General features: G+C 35.2%; 2 protein-coding genes across 4 annotated transcripts; both read left to right on the top strand.

Annotated features, from left to right (window-relative positions):
* The first annotated feature begins 14118 nt into the window (after window positions 1–14118).
* LOC146955730 (putative lysophospholipase BODYGUARD 2) lies at window positions 14119–19918 on the top strand. 3 transcript variants are annotated; one of them, XM_085723442.1, is made up of 6 exons: window positions 14119–14219; window positions 14258–14371; window positions 16746–17008; window positions 17104–17315; window positions 17595–17862; window positions 19450–19918. In XM_085723442.1, exons 1-6 carry the CDS (start codon window positions 14165–14167, stop codon window positions 19738–19740), a joined length of 1203 nt encoding a protein of 400 aa, XP_085579568.1. In that variant the 5' UTR covers window positions 14119–14164; the 3' UTR covers window positions 19741–19918. The 3 variants fall into 3 exon arrangements, with proteins under 3 accessions (XP_085579568.1, XP_085579559.1, XP_085579553.1); XM_085723433.1 differs by having other exon boundaries at window positions 14119–14371; window positions 19453–19918; XM_085723427.1 differs by having other exon boundaries at window positions 14119–14371.
* A 1540-nt stretch (window positions 19919–21458) lies between these two features.
* On the top strand, window positions 21459–26355 carry LOC146955729 (uncharacterized). The gene is made up of 5 exons (XM_085723416.1): window positions 21459–21574; window positions 23930–24192; window positions 24290–24501; window positions 24797–25064; window positions 25737–26355. The coding sequence occupies exons 1-5, from the start codon at window positions 21481–21483 to the stop codon at window positions 26028–26030; spliced, it is 1131 nt and encodes a 376-aa protein (XP_085579542.1). The 5' UTR covers window positions 21459–21480; the 3' UTR covers window positions 26031–26355.
* Window positions 26356–26525: the final 170 nt, after the last annotated feature.

Below are 26525 nucleotides of genomic sequence, written 5' to 3'. Positions count from 1 at the left end.
CACCTACAAGTCACATGGTGATCCTTACATGTGGGGTCTTACACCCTCAAAGGTAATTGAAACATATACTTTATATTAGCATTCCTAAATTTCCAAAGGCAATGAAAGCCAGTGTTCCTAAAGGGGTTTCCCCATCTATGAATCTTAGGTAGTTATAGCACACTCTCCGTCTCGGCAGTTCTACAAACGAGCAGCCCTATCAACGCCTACCTTACCAAGGGTCAAGAAGAATGGTTCTACTTGGTTCAGTTTAGATCTTGAAGTACTTGTTTCCTCAATTAAGAATTACTAGTTACATCCAAGGTTCATCAAATTTTACTCAATATTAGTAATGTCACCTCCTAAATACTTACTACTAGGGTCAACTCGCTTTCAGTATCTTTCGTCTAGTTTCCTAACTAATTACTTCCTAGATAGGCAGATATAAATATCAAGATATAAGCATCAATATTAGGCCCTGTCACAACCTAAGTACCTAAGCTAGAGTTGCACTACAATACAAATAAACTAAACCTAATAAAACTTAATAGCAAACAGAAAATAACTAAATAAACAACATAATATTAAATAATTATTCAACAAAATAAACAGAGGTTCATTTTATGACCATAACCTAAAAAGGTTTAATTACTCATTTTAAATTGACGACTAATTACAAAAGAAATAAAACTTACCCTTAACACTTGGTTATTAACAAAATCTTGTAAAAAAAAAAAAAGACCGGTTGGAGCAAAACTTCTACTTTTTCCAATATAAAGTTCTTGGAAGCACATATGAGCCTAAATATAAATGAGAGTTGCTTTTCTGACATAGAATACTTCCTATTGACACATGGAAATGACCAAAATACCCCCAGCAGTTGTTAACTGCCGCTGGGATACACGCCGGCTGTTAACTGTCGCTGGTACCCAGCGGTTGTTAACTACCGCTCACACCAGTTACAGAACCAGTGCAGTCTGTAACTGGTTTTGCCCAGGAAATGTGTCCTGTTTGACCTGTAATTTCAAACGGCAATTCCGGAGGAAATCAAACCAAAACAACAACATCCATAGTTTATCAATTATTCATAGTTTATCAATTGTTCGGTTACATTACACCAAACCGATAATGCGTTAACGTTTAACAATTGTTTGAAATTCATCAAATTTTCTACATTATGCGACACAATACACGTAAGGTACATTCTATGTCGAGGTTTTGCTTTATGTTGTTTAGAGTAGAATTGTGTTAAAAAATGTTAGGAATTGTTTAGAAATTATTTTATGTTATTTGAAATATTGCAATAGAGTGAATTCGAATAAATATTGCGATAGCGTGAATTCGAATAAATATTGCGATAGAGGTTTCGTTACATTACATAAACGACATGTATGTCAACAATTACATTACATTCCAGAATGTACCTTCCAACTGCAACAATTATCTTACCACTGAATGGGGCAAATTCAAACTTGCTAAGCAGCAGGACTCCAACGTTCGATGAACATCTCGAACGATGGTATTTAATTGCCAACGAAATGAGGTCCATTCCTTGACACTTGAATACCATCGTTCAAGATGCTCATCGAATGTTGGAGTCCTGCCGATTAACAAGTTTGAATTGCCCCATCCAGTGTAAGACAATTGTTGCAGTTGGAATGTGCATTCCAACTACAACAATTGTCTTACCTCTGAATTGGGGTAAATTCAAACTTGCCAAACAACAGGACTCAAGCATTTCGCTCCCCATTCATGCTTTCCTTTGAAAAGAATAAATTTTTGTCAGGCTTGATTTAGATGATGGTATTCAAGTGCCAACGAAATGAGGTCCATTCCTTGACACTTAATACCATCATCTAAGCAAGCCTCACAAAAATTTAATCTTTTCAAAGGAAAAACATGAACGCGGAGCGAAATGCTTGAGTCCTCGCCGTTTGGCAAGTTTGAATCACCCCATTTCAAAGGTGAGACAAATGTTGTAGTTTGAATGCACCTTACCCTAACTAATGACGATCTTCTGGCGGAATCAAGCTGTTGATGATATCTTCAGTTGATCTCAGCAACGTCACCCGCATATCGATCCACTGGAACTTGGTGTGCTCCCAAAACATGCTCGTCACGTTTTCGTCGTTTTTTAACTCCTCCCAAGTGAATGATACGCTCCCCTCCTCGAGCTTTGGACGTTTATACAGAATATTTTGCACCTTCCTTGTGTCTCTGGGGTTGACTCCTTGGTAGAAATCATTCAGTTGATCCTTGAGACCTCTTAACGTTACATCAAGGCACCAAACCTTCAACCTCTGAGGTTCTCCGCCGTTGAATTCTGCATGAACGTCAATCCACCCGACCATTGTTTCAAATCTACACACATAGAAATTAAAAATAATCAATGAAAAACTCATTCAAACACTTGTAGTGAAAATTTGACATAAACCCTAAAAATGCTAAACAAACCCTAAAAAATTTATAAAATTCGAAAAAAATTATAAATTCAATCAATATAACTTCATTATAACATGTATTTATAATATATGTTAATAGCATTTCAGATCTACAATATAACTATATTAAAAACAAATATTCAAAATTTAATAATTAAACAACAACTAAAATTATAAACATATAAACACATATACTAACTAAAATGTATGACAATAGCATAAGTGATAACTTACTTGTGATTTAGTGGAAGAAATTTTGGATGATTTGGTAGAGTTTTGTTAGAGAGAGGGTTAAATTTTGAGAGAAAAATGGTGATAGTGATGATGGAGGGACTGTCTGGGCCACTAGAGTGAATATATCACGAACACAGCGGTAGTTAACAACCGCTGGGTACCAGCGGTAGTAAACGACCGGCGTGTATCCCAGCGGCAGTTAACAACCACTGGGGGCATTAAGGTCATTTCCATGTGTCAATTGGAAGTATTCCTTGTCAAAAAAGCAACCTTCAATATAAATAGCTTCTAGGGCGCAAGTAGATTTTTTAACCAAAGTTAATTGTTAATATTGGTGATTCTGTTAGTATCTTCGATCTTGGAGACTTGGTCATGATACTGTAGTTATCTTCATATCTTGGTGTGCATGCCTTGGAATATCTTTATGGGTAACCGGTGCCCTGGGGCACTGGTTAAGAAGTTAAATGTGGTAAGTATTATATTGAAACTTGTGTTGTCAACTCTTCAAAAGTATAAAAAGTGTTACTTTTATTTTAAAACTTCCTTTTTCCCACGGGGCTCGTGGGCACTGGTTAACATGACCCTATCTTTAATATTATTTATTCATAAAGACATCTCTAATATTATTTGATAGATCAAATCCTAACTAAACCCTAAATAAAGTTGTACGGTTCATTACTTTTTTGAAACATCTAATATTTTTTAAAATATGAAAGTGACAAAAAGATAACTTACAATAAACTCTAGCCCAGCTATTTCACCTAAAAGACTATCTAAAAACCAATTATAATAACATAAAACTATAATAAGAGTTTTTTTTTTAAGGAAAAATTATAATAAAAGTTAAATAGTCAATACACATTACACAATTCTGAATAATAACAAAGATATTATAAAAAATAATAATTAATGACAAAGATGCGTATTCTCTTTTGTCAAAAAAAAGATGCGTATTCTCATTTGTAGTTTGGTTTCTTTTATACCGTCATAGCATGTTTACATGACATTTTGATGTGATTTTTTTTTTTTATGTTTAATTACGTAACATGGATTTTTATTGTAATTTTGCAAATCGTGATACTAAACTAAGAGTTATGTTATTTGAACAACCATTTGATAGACAACTTTTAGGACAACCATAATTTTACAAAGGAAAAGAGATATTGACACAAAAATCAAAGCAATAAAGAGAGAAAGTAAAAACATAATGTGAGTATGAGAGAGAAAGTTGTCACAAAAGTTGTCAAAAAGTGGTTGTACAAATATCATTTCTCCTAAACTAAACACACAAATAGTCTATTGTATTTTTAACGAGTTAGATTATACATTGTACTTCCGACAATATCTTTTTTGCTACAATACTTTCGATAGTATATATTTTTTTTTTATACAATCCGATAATATATCTTTGTTTATTTGAAAAACACACTTTTTTTCATTAGACAATAATAATTTCCAAGATAAGACCTTGGTGTAATATGCATTACGTAATACTAAACATATAAATTTTTTCTTGAAAATTGTGAATTCAATATATTAAAAGTTTGAAATTTTATCTTTTCAATACAAAAGTTACTTTTTATTTCTATTTTTAGTTTTTTAACTTGTGCCCTTAGAGCACAAGTTAACATGACCCATATTGTAATTAACAATATATCCAATTTTGGTTAATAAAAAAGTCATTTTGCAGGAAGGTGCACAGACATTCCAGGGACAACAGATTCCACATTTGGTAGGTTTCATAGATTTGTTAATATACTAAAATAAAATTGCACATTTGGAATTTGAATGCACTAATCAATCGTGTACTTGTTGAAAGAAAGAAAAAACACTGACCCTATAGTTGTATTTTGAGACACTGCTATTACTAAACAGGCAAAGAGTTGACAAGCTATGAAAGACCAAAGCCTGCCTAATATAGGGATCCACAGGTATGTATTTGTCCTATTCAAGCAAGAAAACGGGAAGAAGCACTCGATTTCAATGCAAGTATGGCAACGGCTATGAAGGCGTGCTAGCTATAGGGCTATATGGCCATCAATCAGAAGCCACTCTATGATCATCATTTTGTGGCTATGCTGCTTGAAATAACAGCTTTAGATTGCTGGTGTTAATTTTAGTTTAGTGAATTTCGTTGAATTAAGAAAAAAATTTGTAAGTTAAAAGCTCTGTTTGGTAATGTCTTTTCACCATGAGCTTATAGTTTATTTCACGAGCTTATAAGCTATTTTTCAGACGTTATTCAAAGTAGCGTTTGAGCTTATAGCTTATAGCTTATCATTTTTTCTTCCTATTTTACCCTTATTATTTTATCTAAAATCCATTTTTGCCCTTTACCATTTATTACTACCTCCGTTCCAATTTAATTGACACAATCAGTAACAAATATGCCTCGTTAATGAAAATATATTTTTTTTTTTTATAAATTGTTCACTGCTCTAATTGCCTTACGCTCCCTCCAAAAAATATTTGCCTTACGCCTTTTCTTTTTATTTCATATATAACTTCCGTTGTAGTTTTTTTTAAATAAAAATACACCTCCTAAAAAAACTGCTTTACATCAATTTTGTTTTTTAAGTACTGTTTTCAAGTCTATTTAACATGCAGTAAAGAAAAGTTCTCGTAACTGAGCATTATTGTAAATGGTAAATAATGCACTACCAAAAAAATAAAAATATATGGTAAATAATACATATAACAATAATAATACATTTAAGTACTTGTCAATTGTTACGTTTAATTTTTCTATAAAGTATAAACATTTAAATGAACCTAAATATAAAATAAAATTTTAATGAATAAAATTTAATTTGTAATATAGATATAGTAGATTAATAAATTTAAATTACTTCCTTTTAAAAATAAATTAAATTAAATTATGAGATTTTATGTCATTTTACATTTTACACTTCCTTTCAATTAAGAATACCCTTTTATGTCATTTTACATTTATCAGCTAGTTGAACCGCTATTTTTACCAAACACTTTAATTAGCTTATCAGCTATCAGTCATTAGTCATCAGCTATAAGCTATCAGTCATCAGCTATCAGCTAGCTTATAAGTTATCCGTTATTTTTACCAAACAGAGCCAAAGACATTTAGATCATGTAACTTATGTTGATGTTGATGCTAGCTTATTAATGTTAGAACTAAGTTGGTTTAGGCACAATATCTTGCTTATAGCTAGGGTTGGACAGCGGCCAGTTCCGGTCGGGGTTCGGTCCCAAAATCCAGAACCGGCCGGACCGACGGTTTCAGACTTTCAAGCCGCCGCCGTCCATTTAAAGAACTCGGTTCCGGCGGTGATGGTTTTTCGGGTTTTACGGACGGGTGGGTGGTTTGCTTCGGGTTTAACAAAAACAAAACAAAAATCAGATTTGATAGAGGAGAAGAAACATAATCCGTCCACAAATAAACTGATGATAAAATAGAGAAGATGGAGATGGCAGATCTGGTGCTAAAATAGGAAAAGAAGATGAATTAGAGCAAGAAATATGATAGAACGATGAATATGATGGCAGATCAGGTGTTAAAGCACGAAAAGAAGATGAATCAGATCTGGTGTAGAAGAGTGAAGATGTAGTGAGATGATGAAGAGCTGAGAGTCTGAAACGGCTGGAAGAAATTAGGGTTTGAGTTAGTGTAAGTATGGAAAACTTGAGTTGGGTTGGAGAAAATATATGGGCTTAAGGAAGTACGGGTCGGTTTCGGTTTGTAGCGGCCCAATTCCTCTCATCCGTTACCGTCCATATTAACCCACCCAACCGCCAAACCTTCAACCCGCCCAACCGCCAAACCCGACTCAATCCGCCCGTTAGCCTTTTTTCCTTCGCGGGGCGGCCGGTTTTGCACGGGTCGGCCCAATATGCCCAGCCCTACTTATAGCATCTTGATGATAACAAAATAAAAAGAAAAATTTATCCATCCATTGTGTGTTTAAGTTGCAGGTAATCCTAATTGGTAACCACAAAATATCTTAGAGATTATCTATGTAAAAGTGGATTGAATTAATAGTAAGTCAGAAATAATAATTTAAATATTATTCAGTTGAATAATGATCTAAGATTCTTATAAACTAATAAATCAAGTCTACTAGTACAATAAGTTTTAAATATATTCAAGTGGAAATATGATTTAAGCAAATTCCTGAGCAGATCATTTAGTAACTGTAGATATATCTAGACAAAAGAAATGTAAACAAGGAAACTTGATATTAATCATATGACCACTTAACTTTGAGTCTGATGCAGAACTGTATGTTAATATATATATATAGCAATTATATTGGTTCCTCTTATAAACCGAGAGTGGTTCAGTCCCCTTACACTTTCAAGGGAGTTTCACTATAATCACACACAGTGGAGGAGTCAGGAATTTTATCGAGCCTGGGTAAAATTTTGACCGCAAATTTACATGAGACATAATATATAAATAGTCATAAATCGAAATAAAAGAGGTTTGTCATTTTGTTGATAAAAAAACAATTTGAAATAAGAGAGATGTAACATAACCTGTCAATAGTGTGCTAAATAAAATTAGGAGGTAAATGCCCTTTCTAAGACCTCTTTGCGGTGAATGTTCGAATAATATCAACATTATCAAGTGACTTGAATATCTCCCGCTCGGCGTAACATATCATCAAGTTATTGAACCACACATCATTGATCTTGTTGGTAACAATTCTTTCTTACGGACTTATGAAGTGATTGTAAGTTGTAACTTGATATTATGCATTTTGTCTAATAAACTATTATGAATAGTGATTCAAATTTCGTTACCATAAATTAAATGAGCAATGGAGTATATATAAATTTTGATTTTTGTGAGTATTGAGTTTCGTTTGGGTGAATGGTATAATAGTTAGGGAGAATTATTCTAGTTAAGTCACTTCAAAAATTTATTCTAAAAATTGATTATAGTAATCAATTTCTAATTCCAATGATATTGATTATAATATTTTATTTTATTGATTAAACTAATTTTAGTGAAATATATATTTAGTTGTTGCAAACTTCTTGAAAACATCAACTGGTCTAGTGGTTAGATTTTGCTAGAACCCAATGTAGGGGTGCGTGTTCGATTCCCCCTCAAGACTGCCTTTTTAATAAAGGCCCCCTCAAGACCGTTTTTTTAATAAAATTAAAAATATATTATAATAGAAATATAAACATGAAAATATAAACATGAAAGATAGCAGGACTTGAACACGGGTCTTCCAGTAGAAGACTGCACTTCCTAACCTAACCACCAAGACACAAAGAAACTTGTCTAATAGTAACATGAGATATCATATACTCCCTCCATTTCAAAATGAGTGTCGTTTTAGGTGTTTACACACATATTAAGAAATGCAATGATTAAAAGAAAGAGAATGGTTATTTTACCAAATTATCCTTATTAACTATTGGTTAGTTTTAAAAGTAATATTTTGGATGTAGTGTGCAGAGTATTAATTGGAGGGTACAATTGAAAAGAAAAAGTTATTATTGCATTGGAAACTGAAAGCGACACTCATTTTGAAACAATTTTTTTTGGCTAAAGCGACACTCATTTTGAAACGGAGGGAGTATATAGAAACATTGGGTGATGCCATGACTCCATGGGTCTAAGAGAAGATCCGCCGCTGAGCCCGGACGCGTGCCCAGGCTCGCCGGGCGGTAAATCTGCCCATGATCACACATATTACAAATGCTCAACCACACGAGCAAGATACTTCCAAATGCTCATGCACGTAAGCAAGAGACTTCTAATGCTCAATCACAACTGAAAGAGACTTCTAAAAGTCTAACTTAGTCAAATAAAAGATTGTTTGATTTTACATTTGATATACAATCAGAGGTGTTAACAATTACAAAACAAAGTAAGACTCTTAACACTTTAGAATTTCTAAGATATAAACTTGATAAGAAATTCTTAAGTGTTTATGTGTTTTTTCAATTTAGCAGAGTAATGACACTTGTAAAAACTATAGAGTCTTGTTGATTTCTTCAAGTTTTTAACTCCTTATGTAGGGAAGGATATGAGAGAAGTTAGAGAGGTGTCAGCGCATAAAACATAGTCTTTGAGAAGTTTGATCATGAACGTTGAATGTTTATTGATTTGGTTAATGTCGTTGAAAAAACATTTGAAATTTCTTTGCTTCAAAAGGAATTATTTGTTCCATTCCATTTTTCCTTGAAGTTCTTTGTTTGTATTTGCACGTGATCATAATAAGACAAAGTGTACTATCTCAGTCTGATAGAAACATCTTCAGAAAACGAAAAAAGCTGATGTGTCCTTCAGAGTCTTCAAAAATTCTCAGAGTCTTCTGTATCCAAGAGTATGATGATCTTTAGAGTCTGATGACCTTCAGAGTCAGGCTAAGCTTCTTCAGGGATTTGATTCAGAACTTCAACTTATCTTCAAATTTCAAATGCTCTTTTATACGTTCTTTCGGTACCAGAACTTGATTTTATACATTGAATTTTAGTCTATGGTCTTACACGCTTGAACATATATATCCCATTGTTCTTTTAATACCTTGTTATCATCAAAACTTTAAAGGCATTCTGCAAAACCAATTTTGTTTCAACAAATCAGAAGAAGAAAAAAAACACCAGAAAAAAATTATGAAAAACCAGAAAAATGCAGAAAATCAGTAATAAAAAACAAAATATGCAGAAAAAACCAGAAAATACAACCCAAAAAAAATACATAAAAAATACTAGAGAAATAACTAAAAATAAAAAGCACCATTATAAAAACTTGTATGTACCTAAGTATTTGGATAATCCTTTAAAAAAAGCATTTGAATAATCATTAGCATAATCATATTTTTATCTTGTATTTTTCATCTTGCATTTTTGTCTTGTATCTTTGTTAAGTTGCAAAAAAAAGCCATTGAAGTAATAAAATAAAATAATGCTAATAATCATCTAGATATTTACAAGTGTATATTGATTTTTCCATGTATTTATAATGGTGCATTTCTTAGTAATTTTTTTGTTTCATATATGTTTAACTAAGTTTGATCTTTTTTTTTTAAACAACTAAGTTTGATCATTGTAGTATGATATTACTATATATATATGTGTGTGTGTGTGTGTTATGGAATCGTGGATAATTTGATGGTAGAAAAAAAAAAATCTAAACTGCATTTTTATTCATCTGACTTTGTCTGACAAAATAAGATAACTAGTTGGTCTTCTCTCAAAGAAAAAAAGATAACTAGTTGGTCTAACCGTGAAGGAAAAAAAGCTTTCCTTCTTGCCCATTATTATTATAAGACATAAAATAATTTTTTTTTAAGTTATTAAAAAAATTAAATGTTTTACATGGGAATGAAAAGACTACCAAAAAAGACATATTTTTGTCTTTTTTTTTTAAGAAACCAAAATGGAATATATTGATCATTCGATGGAAGAAATACACAGAGAAAACTAAGTTATATACGGTACGCAGAGAAATGATGGTGAGAGAAAAAAAATACAACTAGAAGGCTAACCCCAAATACAACAAAGGATTAACCCACCATTGATTAAAATTGTTCCAAACCGGCTAGAAGCCCGCGAAAGCAGGACCCATAGGGCCGATACTTGAGGAACCAGAGGCAACACGACGAGGGAGCACACTAAGCTCTATGCGGATAACCGCATAGACGCATGTCATGACTCCATCTCGACCGTCAAGATCATTTGTAATAGACTCTGCTGGCCACGTCGCATTTCACGGAGGCACTTATGCGCCTCCTTGCCTATATAAGGGCGATTTATCATCACCCTCGAGGTACAATTCACTTTTACCACTATCTGCCCTTTACCACCTCTTTCAGATTTTGACTTGAGCGTTGAAGTGCTAACGTGCCTACATGCACCTTCCACTTCCACCATGAAGATTCGAGCTCTGCTGCACCGGAGCATCATGGACAACCATTCAAATTCACCGATTGTCACCAGACCGATCAAAAATCAAAAACTAAATATGAGTTTTTTGCTTTCAACCACTAGAAATATAATAATTTTACTTTTTCAAGCAAACGATTGAGAGACTCCTCTTTTTGCTAGAAACAACGACAATTTCCTTTCTTCTAGATTACTCAAACACAAGCTAGCCAAATAGTCGGGGGAAGAGAGTTAGGCTAGGTTTGCTTCTGGTTTGGCATACTGTTATTTGGACCATTTGGACGTCTAAGAACGACCTAATTTTCTATGGTGGCGCTCTTTGTGAGGAGCCCGTGGTGGATAGAGTGAAACTCTTAGCTTGGAAGTGGTTCCTGGCTAAGTTCCCTGTTATTTCCTGCACTTATCACGAGTGGGAGGTGCAGCCCGTCCTGTGTTGGCTTCGGTAGGGTTGTTGGTGGTGGTTTTATCCGGGTTCGCTTGGGGGTTGGGTGGGGGCTTCCGTCTCCTCCCTCCTGGCCGGCTTTCGTGGTTTCTTTCTTTGTTTTTTGTTTATGTTCCGGCTTGTGTGTTGTTGGGTTATGGAGGTCGTGTTTGTGTTGGCCTCTACTTGGTGTTTGCAGGGAGCGCCTGTTGGTGTCTCTTTTGGTGTATTTTGTACAGTTGTATCTCGTTTTTCTAGCCAAATAGTTTGAAAATAATAACAGGTTTTGTTGGAGAAACCATTTAGTACACCAAAAAATATGTTGTGATCCAACTACTTTAGAGGGTTCACCAAAGGAATTCCCATCCATTGCCTAATTAAGAACCAAAGTAATGCTTCCAAAACAAACCCCAAAAATAAAACATCAATGTGTTCATCATTACTATAACCAGCAACACAAATATTTGTCTTATGTTTAATTATTCCACGCCTAACCAGGTTATCTTTAGTTGGTATCTGATTTTTGTAACAATCGCCAAGCAAAAATCAAGATTTTTAATGGAATTGCTTTGTTCCAAATTAAATTATGAAATTCACTTTGATGCATCGGTTCCACCGCCGTGAACAAATGATAAACTTCTATGGCATTATAGCCTTTGCAGGTGTTAGTAGCCATTTCCACCTATCTTCTTAATCGTCCTGCAAAGGAAAGATATTGGAAGGGAAAATATGACATACTTCAACATAACCAGATGACCCCCATTGACAAATATTGACTTTTCCAACCCTATAGACGCTTATGAATTCGATCAAGCAACGAGTACCAAAACTGTTATCAGCGAGAGTCTCCCTCAATCGGCAAGCCTAAATAGCTGAAAGGTATGTTTCAAGATTTGCAATTCAACACTATGTTTGCCTTATTTAACCACAAATTTAAATCATTCATCCAGGTGAGCATATTTTATGGAAGTTCACTCAGGATTGACATAATAAATTTTATTTTTACGTGAGGTTTAAAGGAATTTTCAATATATGATGCATTTTAGTCTGTATTTGAGGCCTTTTTGTTTATAATATCTAATGAAAAATATTTTTTGTTGGAAGGCCAAAAGCGAGGGTAGCCTTACCGTTGGTCGACCTTGAGTTCACCTTCAGGTCCGATATAACTTCAAAAAGAATCATTACTGCTTTTAGAGTCCTCACATTAGCCCAAATATGTTCTCTTAAAAGCAATGCGTCATCAGAAAATTGTAAATGTGAGATATTCAAAAACCCATGACCGCTAATATTATAACCATAAAATAGCCAAGCCTCAACGATATCATTCATCATCACATGTAATCCTTCTGCTGCTATTAAAAAAACAAGTGAGAGCGGATCACCCTGCCTCCACCCCGAGCTAAAGAGAATTGATTCGTTGGGCTCCCATTTATGATAACGGAAGCCATTGCAGTAAAAATACATTCCATATCCATTTATGTCATAAAACTGGAAAAATTCACTTTATCCATTACTTTAAAAAATAGTAGCTCATTATTTTTCCGCAGTCAACAAAATCATATGTCTTCTCAAAATCAACTTTAAAAAATAGTAGCTCATTATTTTTCCGCACTTCATCAACCATCCCATTTGCAATCAAAATGATATCAATAATATTCTTCCCTTAAATGAAAGTTGACTGAGACTCAGATATGACACTCTCAATGACCTTTCGAAGTCGATTATCCAACACCATTTCAAAAAAATTATACAACATCCAATTAGTGAAATCGGTCTAAACTCATTCCATCTATGCAAACTCTCAATCTTGGGAATTAAGACAACAAAAAGTATTGTTCAATCCTTTTGACAATTTTCCATTTCTATGACCCAAATTTTCCATTCAGTCTATATGCAACCATCTGGACCCAAACTTTTGAAGCTACCGCAATCTCATACTGCTTGTCTAACCTCCTCCTCACCAAATGGAATAATTAGATCTCCCTTTTTTGCATTGGTGAGAGTATTAAAAATAACTTCTCTAAATTTGAATGGTGCGCAGGTCAAGGGAGTGACGAATGTTCGAGCTGCGATTTATGACCAATTTTCTACTTTTGTCCAATTATCATTACTATCTTAGATTTGATGTATATTTGTTTCTGTCCTTCGTATTTCTTTTTCTCTCGTTTTTTTGGACAAAAGAGGGCAAAGCCCAAGAAAGGAAAAAACTACAAAAATATACTAACACTTCTAGGAATTTAAGCTCCAGATATGTCGTTGAAAAGAAGATTCTAGAGCCTTTAGGAGGAACCTTCGGAATGCTTACATCATACAAACTCTAATTGAGGCTATAAATAGCTAGTTAGTTGGCACATCTGTTTCTTTCACATTAAATGTGCTTAAAATTAACGTGCCACTATAAGTTTGAAAGGTCACATATATAAAGAACCAAAGTAGGTGAGCTAGCATTGAGCTTCCAGCTTCGTGTTATCATATCAATCAAAAGTTTAGAGTCACTTTTCAACCATAATATTAGTGTATCTTGTCTTCTCGCCCGTTGTGTTTCAGTGTACGTTCCTCATATTTAAGCATGAGTGGCATCACAAGCTCCAATTTTTCAACTGTTCTTTTTTAGATAGCAACCATCTAGGTCCAAAAAAGACCACCATAAATCACGATGTCCGTTGAATTCTTGTAAGCACCGTCATAATTTAGACTTATCTAATTCCAATGAGGATGCTACCGCTGATGTAAATGGTCTCCTGCTGTCTTGGGCTTCTCCTCAAAAGAGTATATTCATAGTGCTCGACTACCTTAACCATCCCAAGAATCACATGGGACGACTCGTTTGGACGTTGAAATCTCTCTTCAAAAATAGATTTGTTTTCCATACATATGATTTTATTACTGTTAATTTTTATCAAAATTATATCATAATTAGTTTATGTTTGATTCAAATAAAATAAAGAAAGAATTGTCAATATCAATGAAAAATAAAATAGAAAAAAAAAATCCTAATATCATTTATACAAAATTTAAGATTTATCTTGCGTGCAGAGATATTCAGTTGGTAGGACAATGCATTATTGGGGTCGGGGTTCGAACCTCGGACACCTCACTTATTCACCTTATAAGGTGAATTCTAACCTGCCATTAGGCTACCTGACAAAAAAAAAAAAAAACAAACAAAAAGACAGATGGGGGTGATCTGGTAAACGTCTGTCTACGTATGAGTACAACGTTCATCTCCCTTACTTGTCGATCTGTCTCTGTTTTCATTCTCACATAAATAAATCTTTCAACTTTCTCTAGTTTCTTGTATTCTTCTCTTCTCTCACAGCAATGGCCACTGGAGTTGGCAGAAAAATTTCTGCAGCATCAGCTCGTTCTCACACCAGAAGGGCCAACAAATCCTCTTCTTTTCAGCTTCCTTCAGGTTGGGTCTTTGCTCTTTCACTCTCCTTTCTCTTTTCTTGCTCAAAGTTTTCATTTTTAGCTTTCAAAGTTTAATGGGTCGTGTTGTTCTTCAGCTTTAGAATTGTGGTTTCAAGAAAAAAAAAATTAGGATGAATATAGAATGATGAAGATGGTTTTCTTTTGATATATATAATGAACTCATAGCTAGAGTGAAAGAGAAATACTTCGATTCTGATATATTGATTCAACATAGATGAAGTTTATATACATGCTAGAATCTAACTGTATTAGTTCAGTTAGTTAGGAATTCTAACAGAATTTAACTAACTAATTAGCTAACTGTTTAATACCCCCCACAAGTTGAAGATTGATACATGTTTATCAATCGATACTTGTAAATGAGATGGAAGAAATGCTGAGGAAGAAGTGCTCTGGTGAAGATCTAATGGATAGTTTCATATTCTTGCCGCACGGTAATCAATCTCAAGATGCTTTGTCTGTTATGAAAAATTGGTTTTGCAGTATTATGGAAGGCGTTTTTGTTATCAATATATAAGATTATGAGAGACAGCTTTACACAAGAAATATGTAAGTCAGTAAGTGAGTAACTGGCTGAAGCTATTGCACGGTATTCAGATTTAGAGCTTGAGCGAACAATAATAGACTGTTTTGTAGAATGCCATGTAATCAAGGAATCCCCTAGGAAAAAAGTAGCAATATTTTTAGAGCGGCGTAAGTCAGAACAACCAGCCCAATTGGAATTACTATAACCGTGTAGATCTAGAGAAGAATTCCCACTGAAGAAAATTCCCTGGACTAGTAAACCTTTCAAGTAGTGATTTGAGCAGCCTTGAAATGACACACACTAGCCTTGGATTGGAATTGGGAGAGTAGCTGAACGGGAAATGTGATATCAGGCCTAGTGGTCGTTAAGTAAATGCAATATCAATGTCATTGAGAAGGGCCCCATCATCATCGTGGTGCAAATGAAAACTAGGTTCCATAGCAGTTGAAACCGGTTTGCTGCCAAGGACAAGCCCAAGATAGAAAGTAAAGTGAGGCAGTGTTGTATTTGGCAAATGGAAATGCCTTTAGATGAGTGAGCAACGTCAAGGCCCAGAAAGAATTTTAAGATACCAAGATATTTTATGCCAAAGTTGTTGTCAAGGATACTCCTGATCCGGGAGAGCTCGGAAAGATGATCCTCAACCCGGACAATATCGGCCACATAAATGAGGAGGGTTGTATTGGAGTAAGTTGTGATGTTGGTGAGCATCGAGTGGTCAGAATGAGCTCGATTGAATGCTAAGCTCAAAAGTAAGGTGGACAAGCGTTGATACCATTCTCTACTCGCTTGTATTAGACTATACAATGATTTAAGCAACTTGCAAACCTGTGAGGGGAAGAGTTCATGAAACTTGGGGCATGGTCATGTAAACACCCTCCTTTAACTCTCAATGAAGGAAAGCATTTTCCGCGTTTCATTGTTGAATATGCCACCCTTTAATGATAGCGAAGGCAATGAGCATCCTCACAGTAGCCATTTTAGCAACCTGAGAAACGGTGTTAATGAAATCAATCCCTTCCGTTTCTGTCTTCCTTTTGACTCTGTACACCCATTTACTGCCGATAGAAGTGACGCCAACAAGTTTGTCCAGAATAGAAAAATTATAATTAGTTTCCAACACTTTTATTTTTTTTGCTCTTAGCCTCAACCCAACACGGGTGCTTCCTGGCTTCTAAGTAGTTAGAGGATTCAGGGATAGCATCGAGGGAAAGGGCATATTCCTTGTGGCTAGAGGAAATATTGGGACAATAGAGGTATTCATGAATGGAATGAGTGCAATTAGAGGTGGAGGATGAATTAAAAATGTAATCCTGAAGGTGAGGTGGTGGTTTATCGGTTCTATGCGAGTGTCTATTTGTATTCGGAAATTCAAGGCCAGGGACATGGACAGGATACAGTAGTGGAGTGGGAGAAGAGCTGGGAACAGGTTCAGGTGGCTGGAAAGAAGGGTGGGAGAAGAATTGATGTTGGATGAGAGTTCCCAACATTGGCTCTCGGTGACGGGGAAGGATCTTTTGAATGGGAAAATCTTCTCATTGAAGGTAACATTTCTAGAGACTAGAAACTAACAGGTAATAGAAACAACACTCTGATAACTATAGGACATCTTTCAACACTAAATCTTCATTCAAAATATCCAACAATTGTTTTTAATCTTGAATCAATCCCTGTCGGCCTTAGTATGAGGTTTATAGCTAGTTTTACCTGTGTTCAGCATATTGTAATTATTAAGTTGTATTTTGATATTTACATATGGACTACTAGCCATAATTTATTTTTAAGATTGTATTTATCTGCCTTCTAATTTGGCATTACAAACTCTCAGGAATTCTTAGAACAACACTAGCAGTGTTGTTTATTGGGGTTCTAGCATGGGCTTATCAAGTTACGCAAGCTCCTCCTCCCAAAATATGTGGCTCTCCTGATGGGCCGCCTATAACAGCACCAAGAATCAAACTAAGAGATGGAAGGCATTTGGCATACAAAGAGCATGGTGTTCCTAAAGACACAGCAAAGTATAAAATCATCTATGTCCATGGTTTCAGCAGTTGCAGGCATGACGCTGTGGTTGCCAACACCCTATCACCCGTAATTTTCTATATTACATTTTTTTTGTCTGATATATGCACATTCTCATATTTCTTCATGATATGTAATAATATATTTAATGTGAGCTTGTGCAGGATGTTGTCAAGGAATTAGGGGTCTACATTGTATCCTTTGATAGACCTGGTTATGGAGAAAGTGATCCCGATCCAAATCGTACATTAAAGAGCATTGCCTTAGATATAGAAGAGCTTGCTGATCAATTGGAATTGGGGTCCAAATTCTATGTCATTGGTACTTCCCTGGGTGGGCAAATTGTATGGAACTGCCTTAAGCACATACCTCACAGGTACAATTTAGAGTTTGTTTAAATTGACTTATTAGAGTTTATCTACTGGCATAAAAACTTGTGAGACTCTTGGGGAGAGTTTATTGAAACAACTTATGACATGTGCATAGGTTGTTTTCAGCATATTTCCATAAGCTCTCCAAGATAGCTTATATCAAAGCAATTTGACTTTTTATTTTATTTTTGTAGAAATAGTTTATACATAAGCATTTATAAGATACCTTATTTAGCTTATTTGTAGTTTTCTTCTATTGACACAACCTTTTTCAATACTGACAGGCTGGCAGGTGCAGCGCTCTTGGCCCCAGTCGTCAACTTCTGGTGGCCTGATCTTCCTGCAAACTTAACGGCCGAAGCCTATTCCCAATGGAAATTACATGACCAATGGGCGCTTCGTGTTGCTCACTACACGCCATGGCTAACATACTGGTGGAACACTCAAAGATGGTTCCCGATTATTAGTGTGATTACTGGTAGTCCAGATATCCTTTCGAAACAAGACAAAGAGCTTGTAACTAAGTTGATGGACAATAAAGAGAATTATGTGGTAAGTATCAAGCTTTTAGATGATTGCAAAATTGGATTTGTTTTTCTAGAAGCAATACAGAAAGTGATTTAGCTGATAGTTTTGATTGGTTGAATTGTTCAAAATTGACTTTGAATTTTGGCCGTGATTGTTTATGTGAATATCAGGACTCACATTAGCTGCACAAATTCAGTTTGTGGCATATATTCTCTTGGAGTTTGACCGTGATACATGTGTTTATTTTTAACTGTTAAAAGCTACCTACGATGTCTTCTGTTTTTGAAGTCATTGATGAACAACTTTCACTGCTTAGGACCTGTTTGGATTGACTTATTTGAGCTTGTCTACTGACATAACATAAGCACTTGTGAGACTGTTTATGGAAACAGCTTATGACATGTCCATAAGCTGTTTTCAAATTATTTCCATAAGCTCTCCAGGATAATTTATGAATACAGATTATGACTGAAAATAATTTGACTATTTTATCTTTTTCTTATAGAAATAGTTTATACATAAGGACTTAATAAGTGCTTATGCTATAAGCGCTCAATTAAGTTGTTTATCCTTATTATTCTCGATTTCTTAGGTTCAAGAGTTTTATTTGTAATCATGCTTTATGCTCTGTATTGTTGTCTTTTAGAGTTGTATACTCTGTATTGTTGCTTTTTATGAAAAGTGCTCATGCTTTGTAATCATGCTGGAATTAAAAACCACAATAGTTTGTCTTGGTTAGAAATATACTATGATAAATAATACACAGAATAATACGGTGAATGTAAACTATGTAATACACAGAACAATTGCATGATCATGTCTTCTAGATGGAGGTTTCCCTTATGGTTCCTTGAAAAACTTCTTGGCATAACGAGGTAATCAATCTTCGGAGTGGTTGATTGTGTCTTTCCAATTTTGCCCGAATCAATCTTTTAGATGATTATTGGAAAGACATCCCTTTACCCGAATGGTTGGAAACCTCCAGCTTATTTAGAAAGTTGTTAGAGCAATGCTGCTGAGGGGTAACCTTGGCGCAACTGGTAAAGTTGTTGTCATGTGACTGTAAGGTCACGGGTTCAAGTCCTGGAAACAGCCTCTTGTGTAAAAACAGGGTAAGGCTGCGTACAATACACCAAATGGTGGGACCCCTTCCCGGACCCTGCGTATGCGGGAGCTTCAGTGCACCGGGTTGCCCTGTTAGAGCAATGCTGCTTTGACTTGGTTAGCTCGGCATAACGAGTGAATCAATCTTCATAGTGTGCCTTGTATTTATCAATTTTCCCTCCGCATCCATGGATAGCTGCCTGAAGTTTATTGACTCAGAGTCCTTTTGGAAATTGATGTTGCAGTTATCGTACAAATGCAGAACAACTTTTGACTTCTATAAATATAAGCACTTTTCTGAGAATGAAATCTTGAGATTTCTCCACTAATAGTAAATTAGTTTTATGAGAATCTGATAATCTGAGAAGTGGTTGATCAATCGAACCTTCAAATTTCAGATTAGCCTCAATTCAATTGAGCATAATATTTTGCGTTGTTTTTTCCTTCTACTAAATGCTCGTCTCAATTCTTGTTGTAAATTTATAACTTTTTATGTGGTTTCCAAAGCAGGTAAGACAACAAGGTGAATATGAAAGCCTCCACCGTGACTTGAATATTGGATTTGGAAAATGGGAATATACTCCTTTGGATCTTCAAAATCCATTTCCAAACAATGAAGGTTCTGTTCATCTTTGGCAAGGAGATGAAGATATTATGGTTCCTGTCACACTACAACGATACATCGCGCAAAACCTTCCGTGGGTTCACTACCATGAACTTCCAGGTTCTGGCCACCTCTTCCCTCATGCTGATGGTGTGAGTGAGACTATCATTAAGTCACTTTTAGGTGTGAAGTAGGCTTCTGTATTGATCACCGGCTATCCAGGCCAGCTTTGGCATTTATTATCTCCGTTTCGGAGAATTCAAACTGAAGATCACACACAATACATATGATAAACTTCGAGTAACTTGAATGTAGAATGAATCTAGTTATTTCTTGATAATTTAATATGCATGTTGTTCTTTTGTTTTAAAATTTACAGAAGCCGGGATGTTGATTTTGCGATGTATTTGGTGATAGTCATCATCAGCAATTAGATATTATCCTCACCTTTTCCCCGCGAGGATGCTTCCAGCTGATGTAAATGGTCTCATGCTGCCTCGGCCTTCTCGTCAAAAGAGTATGCTCATAGTGCTCGATCTCCTTGACCATCCTAAGAATCACATTGGACGACTCATTTGCTCGTAGTTGCAATTTGTTTCTCCATATGCAAAGCTGCAAATACGCCACCATGAAGACAAATTGTCAACTTAAAAGAACAAAATTATACATACAATTATTTAACTAAAAGTTAAAATTGAAATAAACATGGTTACATAAAAAGTCACTACCTTATTTATATAGAAAATTCAGTTATTTTATTGATAAAAAAGGACATATATAAAAATTAAATAAAGTATCAAATTAAAAGAAAAACACACAAAAGTTGGTAAATGATACATAAACTAGGGTGTAATAGGACACTGACACGTATGTCTTTCTGTTATTTTTTTAATGAAGGTCATTGTCAACTTCTATAAAACTTATGATTGAAGTTTCGGATGAAACAATATAATTTATTAATGTTATTTTTTACTTTTACTATTGTATCAAAATTTAATTATAATCAGTTTATGCTTGATTCAAATAAAATAAAGAAAAAATTGTCAATATTAATGAAAAATAAAATAAAGAACCGTCAATTGGAAGAAAAAAAAAATCCTAATATCATTTAGATGAGACGATAAAACATCTTTTTCCGGTTAATCGGTGAATCCTAGGAAATTGAAGATTTCTTGGGTGTCGAGATATTCGATTCATATCTATACTATATATATATATATATAAAGAAAATAACCACTTTTAGCCCTTTTGGTTGATTTTTTCTCTTTTCAAAAATGGCTTCAATTTTCAATACAAATAACACATGTAATAAATATTAAAAAAAAATGTAAAAAAACACGATATGAATATATATATATATATATATATATATATATATATATGTCTGATTTTTTTTCTTTATCATTTAAAAAGTGTAACAAACATTTATATTTTTAGTTTTAATTAAAATCAAAATTTCATAAAAAATACACAATTTATAACTTTCATACGTTAACGCAATAAAAAGAACAGAAATACGAGCAGCCACCGGTAATAATAAAAAGAAGGGGAATTAGTCACTTTAGTCCCTTAATAGGAAAGGAATCGTCACTTTAGTCCCTGAATGCAGATAAATTGCAAAATAGTCCCAGAATGTAGACTCTGTTAGTCAATTTAGTCCCTGAATGCAGACTCTGTTAGTCAATTTAGTCCCTGAATGTAGACTCTGTTAGTCACATTAGTCCCTGAAATTGACCAACAGAGTCTACTGTTTTGCAATTTCTCTACATTCAGGGACTAACGTGACTACTCATTTCCTTTTCAGGGACTAAAGTGACTAATTCCTCTAAAAGAATTGAAGAAAAAACAATAGTGCTTTTCTGTATTTGTCTTCATTCTCACATAAATAAATCTTTCAACTTTCTGTAGTTTCATTCTTTTCTACTCTAACAACAATGGCCACTGGAGTTAGTAGAAAAATTTCTGCAGCATCAGCTCGTTCTCACACCAGAAGGGCCAACAAATCTTCTTCTTTTCAGCTTCCTTCAGGTGGGTCTTTGCTCTTTCACTCTCCTTTCTCTTTTCTTGCTCAAAGTTTTCATTTTTAGCTTTCAAAGTTTAATGGGTCGTGTTGTGCTGTAGCTTTAGAATTCAGGTTACAAGAAAAAATTAGAATGAATATGGAAAGATGCAGATGATTTTGTTTTGATATATATAATGAACTCATAGATAGCGTGAAAGAGAAATACTTAGATTCTGATATATTAATTCATGCTGGAATCTAACTGTACTAGTTCAGTTAGTTAGGAATTCTAACAGAATTTAACTAACTAATTAGCTATCTGTGTAATACCCCCGCAAGTTGAAGATTGATACTTGTTTATCAATAGAAGCTTGTAATGAGATGGAAGAAATGCCGAGGAAGGAGTGCTTTGGTGAAGATTGGATGTTTGGTTTGCAAGAGACAAAATCAGCACCTTCATGAATCCAATGGATAGTTTTCATATTCTAGCCGCACCGCATGACAATCAATCTCATGATGCTTTGTCCGTTCATGAAAAACAGGTTTTGCAGTATTGTGGAAGGCGCTTTTGTTATCACAATATAAGATTAAAACAGACAACTTTGCACAAGCAATATGTAAGTTAGTAAGCAAGTAAGACAGCCATTGCAATTCACAAGTGGCTGAAGCTATTGCACGTATTCAGATTTAGAGCTTGAGCGAGCAATAATAGACTACTTTGTAGAATGCTATGTAATCAAGGAATCCCCTAGGAAAAAAGTAGCAATATTTTTAGAGTGGCGTGAGTCGGAACAACCAGCCCAATTGGAATTACTATAACCGTGTAGATCTAGAGAAGAATTCCCACTGAAGAAAATTCCCTGAACCAGTAAACCTTTCAAGTAGTGATGCGAGCTTTGAGCTGCCTTGAAATGACACACTAGGCTTGGATAGAAATTGGGAGAGTAGCTGAACGGGAAATGTGTGTGATATCAGGCCTAATGGTCGTTAAGTAAATGTGATATCAATATCATTGAAAAGGGCCCATCATCGTGGTGCAGATGAAAACTAGGTTCCATAGAAGTTGAAACCGGTTTGCTGCCAAGGACGCCCAAGACAGAAAGTAAAGTGAGGCAGTGTTGTAGTTGACAAATGGAAATGCCTTTAGGTGAGTGAGCAACGTCAAGGCCCAGAAAGAATTTTAAGATGGCAAGATATTTTATGCCAAAGTTGTTGTCAAGGATACTCTTGATCCGGGAGAGCTCGGAAAGATGATCCTCAACCTGGACAATGTCGGCCGCATAAATGAGGAGGATTGTATAGGAGTAAGTTATGATGTTGGTGAGCTTCGAGTGATCAGAATGAGCTTGATTGAATGCTAAGCTCAAATGTAAGGTGGACAAGCATTTATACCATTCTCTGTATTAGCCTATACAATGATTTAAGCAACTTGCAAACCCTGTGAAGGGAAGAGTTCATGAAACTTGGGGCGTGGTCATGTAAACCCCCTCCTTTAACTCACAATGAAGGAAAGCATTTTCCACGTTTCATTGTTGAATGTGCCGCCCTTTAATGATAGCAAAGGCAATGAGCATCCTCATAGTAGCCATTTTAGCAACCTGACAAACGGTGGAAATCAATCTCTTCGGTTTCTGTCTTACTTTTGACTCTCTACACCCATTTACGGCCGATAGAAGTGACGCCAACAAGTTTGTCCAGAATAGACAAATTACAATTAGTTTCCAAGGCTTTTAATTCTTTGTTCTTAGCCTCAACCCAACATGGGTGCTTCCTGGCTTCGAAGTAGTTAGAGGATTCAGGGATAGCATCGAGGTAAAAGGCATAATCCTTGTGGCTAGAGGAAATATTGAGACAATAGAGGTATTCATGAATGGAATGAGTGCAATTAGAGGTGGAGGAGGAATTACAAATGTAATCCTGAAGGTGTGGTGGTGGTTTATGGGTTCTATGTGAGTGTCTATTTGTATTCGGAAATCAAAGGCCAGGAAGATGGATAGGATAAAGTAGTGGAGTGGGAGAAGAGCTGGGAAGAGGTTCCAACATTGGCTCTGGGTGATGAGGAAGGATCTTTTGAATGGGAAAATCTTCTCATGGAAGGTTACATTTCTAGAGACTAGAAACTAACAGGTAATAAAAACAAGGCTCAGATGACTATAGGACATCTTTCAACACTAAATCTTCATTCAAAATATCCAACAATTGTTTTTAGTCATGAATCAGTCCCTGTTGGCCTTAATATGAGATTTATAGCTAGTTTTACCTGTGTTCAGCATAATGTAATTATTAAGTTGTATTTTGATATTTACTTATGGACTACTAACCATAATTTATGTTTTAAATTGTATGTATCTGCCTTTTAATTTGGAATTACAAACTCTCAGGAATTCTTAGAACAACATTAGCAGTGTTGTTTATTGGGGTTCTAGCATGGGCTTATCAAGTTACGCAAGCTCCTCCTCCCAAAGTATGTGGCTCTCCTGATGGACCACCTATAACAGCACCAAGAATCAAACTAAGAGATGGAAGGCATTTGGCATACAAAGAGCATGGTGTTTCTAAAGATGTTGCAAAGTATAAAATCATCTATGTCCATGGTATCAACACTTGCAGGCATGACGCTTTGGTTGCCAACACCCTATCACCCGTAATTTTCTATATTATAATTTTCTTCTGTCTGATATACGCGCATTCTCATATTTCTTCATGGTATGTAATAATATATTTAATGTGAGCTTGCCCAGGATGTTGTTAAGGAATTAGGGGTCTACATTGTATCCTTTGATAGACCTGGTTACGGAGAAAGTGATCCCGATCCAAATCGTACGTTAAAGAGCATTGCCTTAGATATAGAAGAGCTTGCCGATCAATTGGGATTGGGGTCCAAATTCTATGTCATTGGTTTTTCCATGGGTGGACAAATTGTTTGGAACTGCCTTAAGCACATACCTCACAGGTACGATTTAGAGTTTGTTTGAATTGACTTATTAGAGTTTATCTACTGGCATAAACACTTGTGAGACTGTTAGGAAGAGTTTATGGAAACAACTTATGACATGTGCATAAATTGTTTTCAGCATTTTCCGTAAGCTCTCCAAGATAGCTTATATCAAAACAATTACTTTTTTTTTTCTTCTAGAAATAGTTTATACATTAGCACTTATATTATAAGCGTGTAGTTAATTTGGTTATCCAAACATACCTTATTTGTAGTTTTCTTCTATTGACACTAACTTTTTCAATACTGACAGGCTGGCAGGTGCAGTGCTCTTAGCTCCAGTCGTCAACTACTGGTGGCCTGATCTTCCTGCAAACTTAACGGCCGAAGCCTATTCCCAAATGAAATTGCATGACCAATGGGCGCTTCGTGTTGCTCACTACACGCCATGGCTAACATACTGGTGGAACACTCAAAGATGGTTCCCAAATTTTAGTGTGATTACTGGTGATCCAGACATCCTTTCGAAACAAGACAAAGAGCTTGTAACTAAGTTGATGGAAAATAAAGAGAATTATGTGGTAAGTATCAAGCTTTTAGATGATCGCAAATTTGGATTTGTTTTTCTAGAAGCAATACATAAAGTGATTTTGCTGATCGTTTTGATTGGTTGAATTGTTAAAAATTGATTTTGAATTTTTGCCGTGATACATGTGTTTATATTCTTATGAAGTTTGACCATGATGCATGTGTTTATTTTTAACTGTTTAAAGCTGCCTACAATGTCTTCCGTTTTTGAAGTCATTCATGAACAACTCACTGCTTAGGACCTGTTTGGATTGACTTATTTGAGCTTGTCTGCTGACATAAGCATTTATGAGACTGTTTATGGAAACAGCTTATGACATGTCCATAAGCTGTTTTCAAATTATTTCCATAAGCTCTCCAAGATAATTTATGAATACAGATTATGACTATGAAAATAATTGGTTGATCAATCGAACCTTCAAATTAGTGGTTGTCCACTAATAGTAAATTAGTTTTATGAGAATCTGATGATCTGAGAAGTGGTTGATCAATCGAACCTTCAAATTTCAGATTAGCCTCAATTCAATTGAGCATAATATTCTGCAGTGTTTTTTTCGTCGACTAAATGCTTTCTTTCATGATATCTAATAATATGTCTTGTTTCGATTGGAGTGTTTCTTGTTTCAATTCTCATTGTAAATTTATACCTTTTTATGTGGCTTCAGAAGCAGATAAGACAACAAGGTGAATATGAAAGCCTCCACCGTGATTTAAATATTGGATTTGGAAGATGGGAATATACACCTTTGGAGCTTCAAAATCCATTTCCAAACAATGAAAGTTCTGTTCATCTTTGGCATGGAGATGAAGATATTATGGTTCCTGTCACACTACAACGATACATCGCGCAAAACCTTCCGTGGATTCACTACCATGAACTTCCAGGATCTGGCCACCTCTTCCCTAATGCTGATGGTGTGAGTGAGGCTATCATTAAGTCACTTTTGGGTGTGAAATAGGCTTTTGTATCGGTCACCGGCTATCTGGTGTTAGCGTCGGCATTTATCATCTTTGGTTCAGAGAGTTCAAACTGAAGATGGAAATACCTCTATATGATAAACTTTGAGCAATGTGGGCTGTAGGATGATTAAATATACACGATGTTCTTTTGTTTTAAAATTTAACAGAAGCTGGGATGTTGTTTTTGAGATGTATTTGGTGTTAGTCATCATCAGCAATTAGATATTATCCACCTACATGAACATGCACTTTGTGAAACAGATGAAAGCTGATAACTTCTTCGTAAATGAATGCATTTGATGGAGGATTGTTAGGGTTTGATCACATTCTTTTTAGTTATTTTCTTTCTAGGGTGAGGGGTATGCGGTTTGATCCTTGATTCATTTGTTAAGAGAAAATTCAATTGGGAGGGGAGAACCTGTCTTATATGTCCAACATGTTCCTCGATAGAGATTAGTCACAGTTGAATCTTTACATGATCAATAGGCGCCTTG

Source organism: Medicago sativa, chromosome 1 (genome assembly GCF_051527215.1).
Source record: "Medicago sativa cultivar Bolivia chromosome 1, Bolivia_mono, whole genome shotgun sequence".
Classification (NCBI taxonomy): Eukaryota; Viridiplantae; Streptophyta; class Magnoliopsida; order Fabales; family Fabaceae; genus Medicago; species Medicago sativa.
The sequence above is the reverse complement of the archived record's forward strand: the minus strand, read 5'-3'. Positions and strand labels throughout refer to the sequence as shown.

Excerpts from the sequence above, each read along its gene's own strand:
- LOC146955730 (XM_085723442.1), top strand. The coding sequence starts at position 14,165 with ATGAGTACAACGTTCATCTCCCTTACTTGTCGATCTGTCTCTGTTTTC. Across the intron at positions 14,220-14,257 it reads TGTCTCTGTTTTCATTCTCA|TCTTCTCTTCTCTCACAGCA; the intron begins CATAAATAAATC and ends AGTTTCTTGTAT. Across the intron at positions 14,372-16,745 it reads TTCTTTTCAGCTTCCTTCAG|GAATTCTTAGAACAACACTA; the intron begins GTTGGGTCTTTG and ends ACAAACTCTCAG.
- LOC146955729 (XM_085723416.1), top strand. The coding sequence starts at position 21,481 with ATGGCCACTGGAGTTAGTAGAAAAATTTCTGCAGCATCAGCTCGTTCT. Across the intron at positions 24,193-24,289 it reads TTGCCAACACCCTATCACCC|GATGTTGTTAAGGAATTAGG; the intron begins GTAATTTTCTAT and ends GAGCTTGCCCAG. Across the intron at positions 25,065-25,736 it reads AAAATAAAGAGAATTATGTG|AAGCAGATAAGACAACAAGG; the intron begins GTAAGTATCAAG and ends ATGTGGCTTCAG.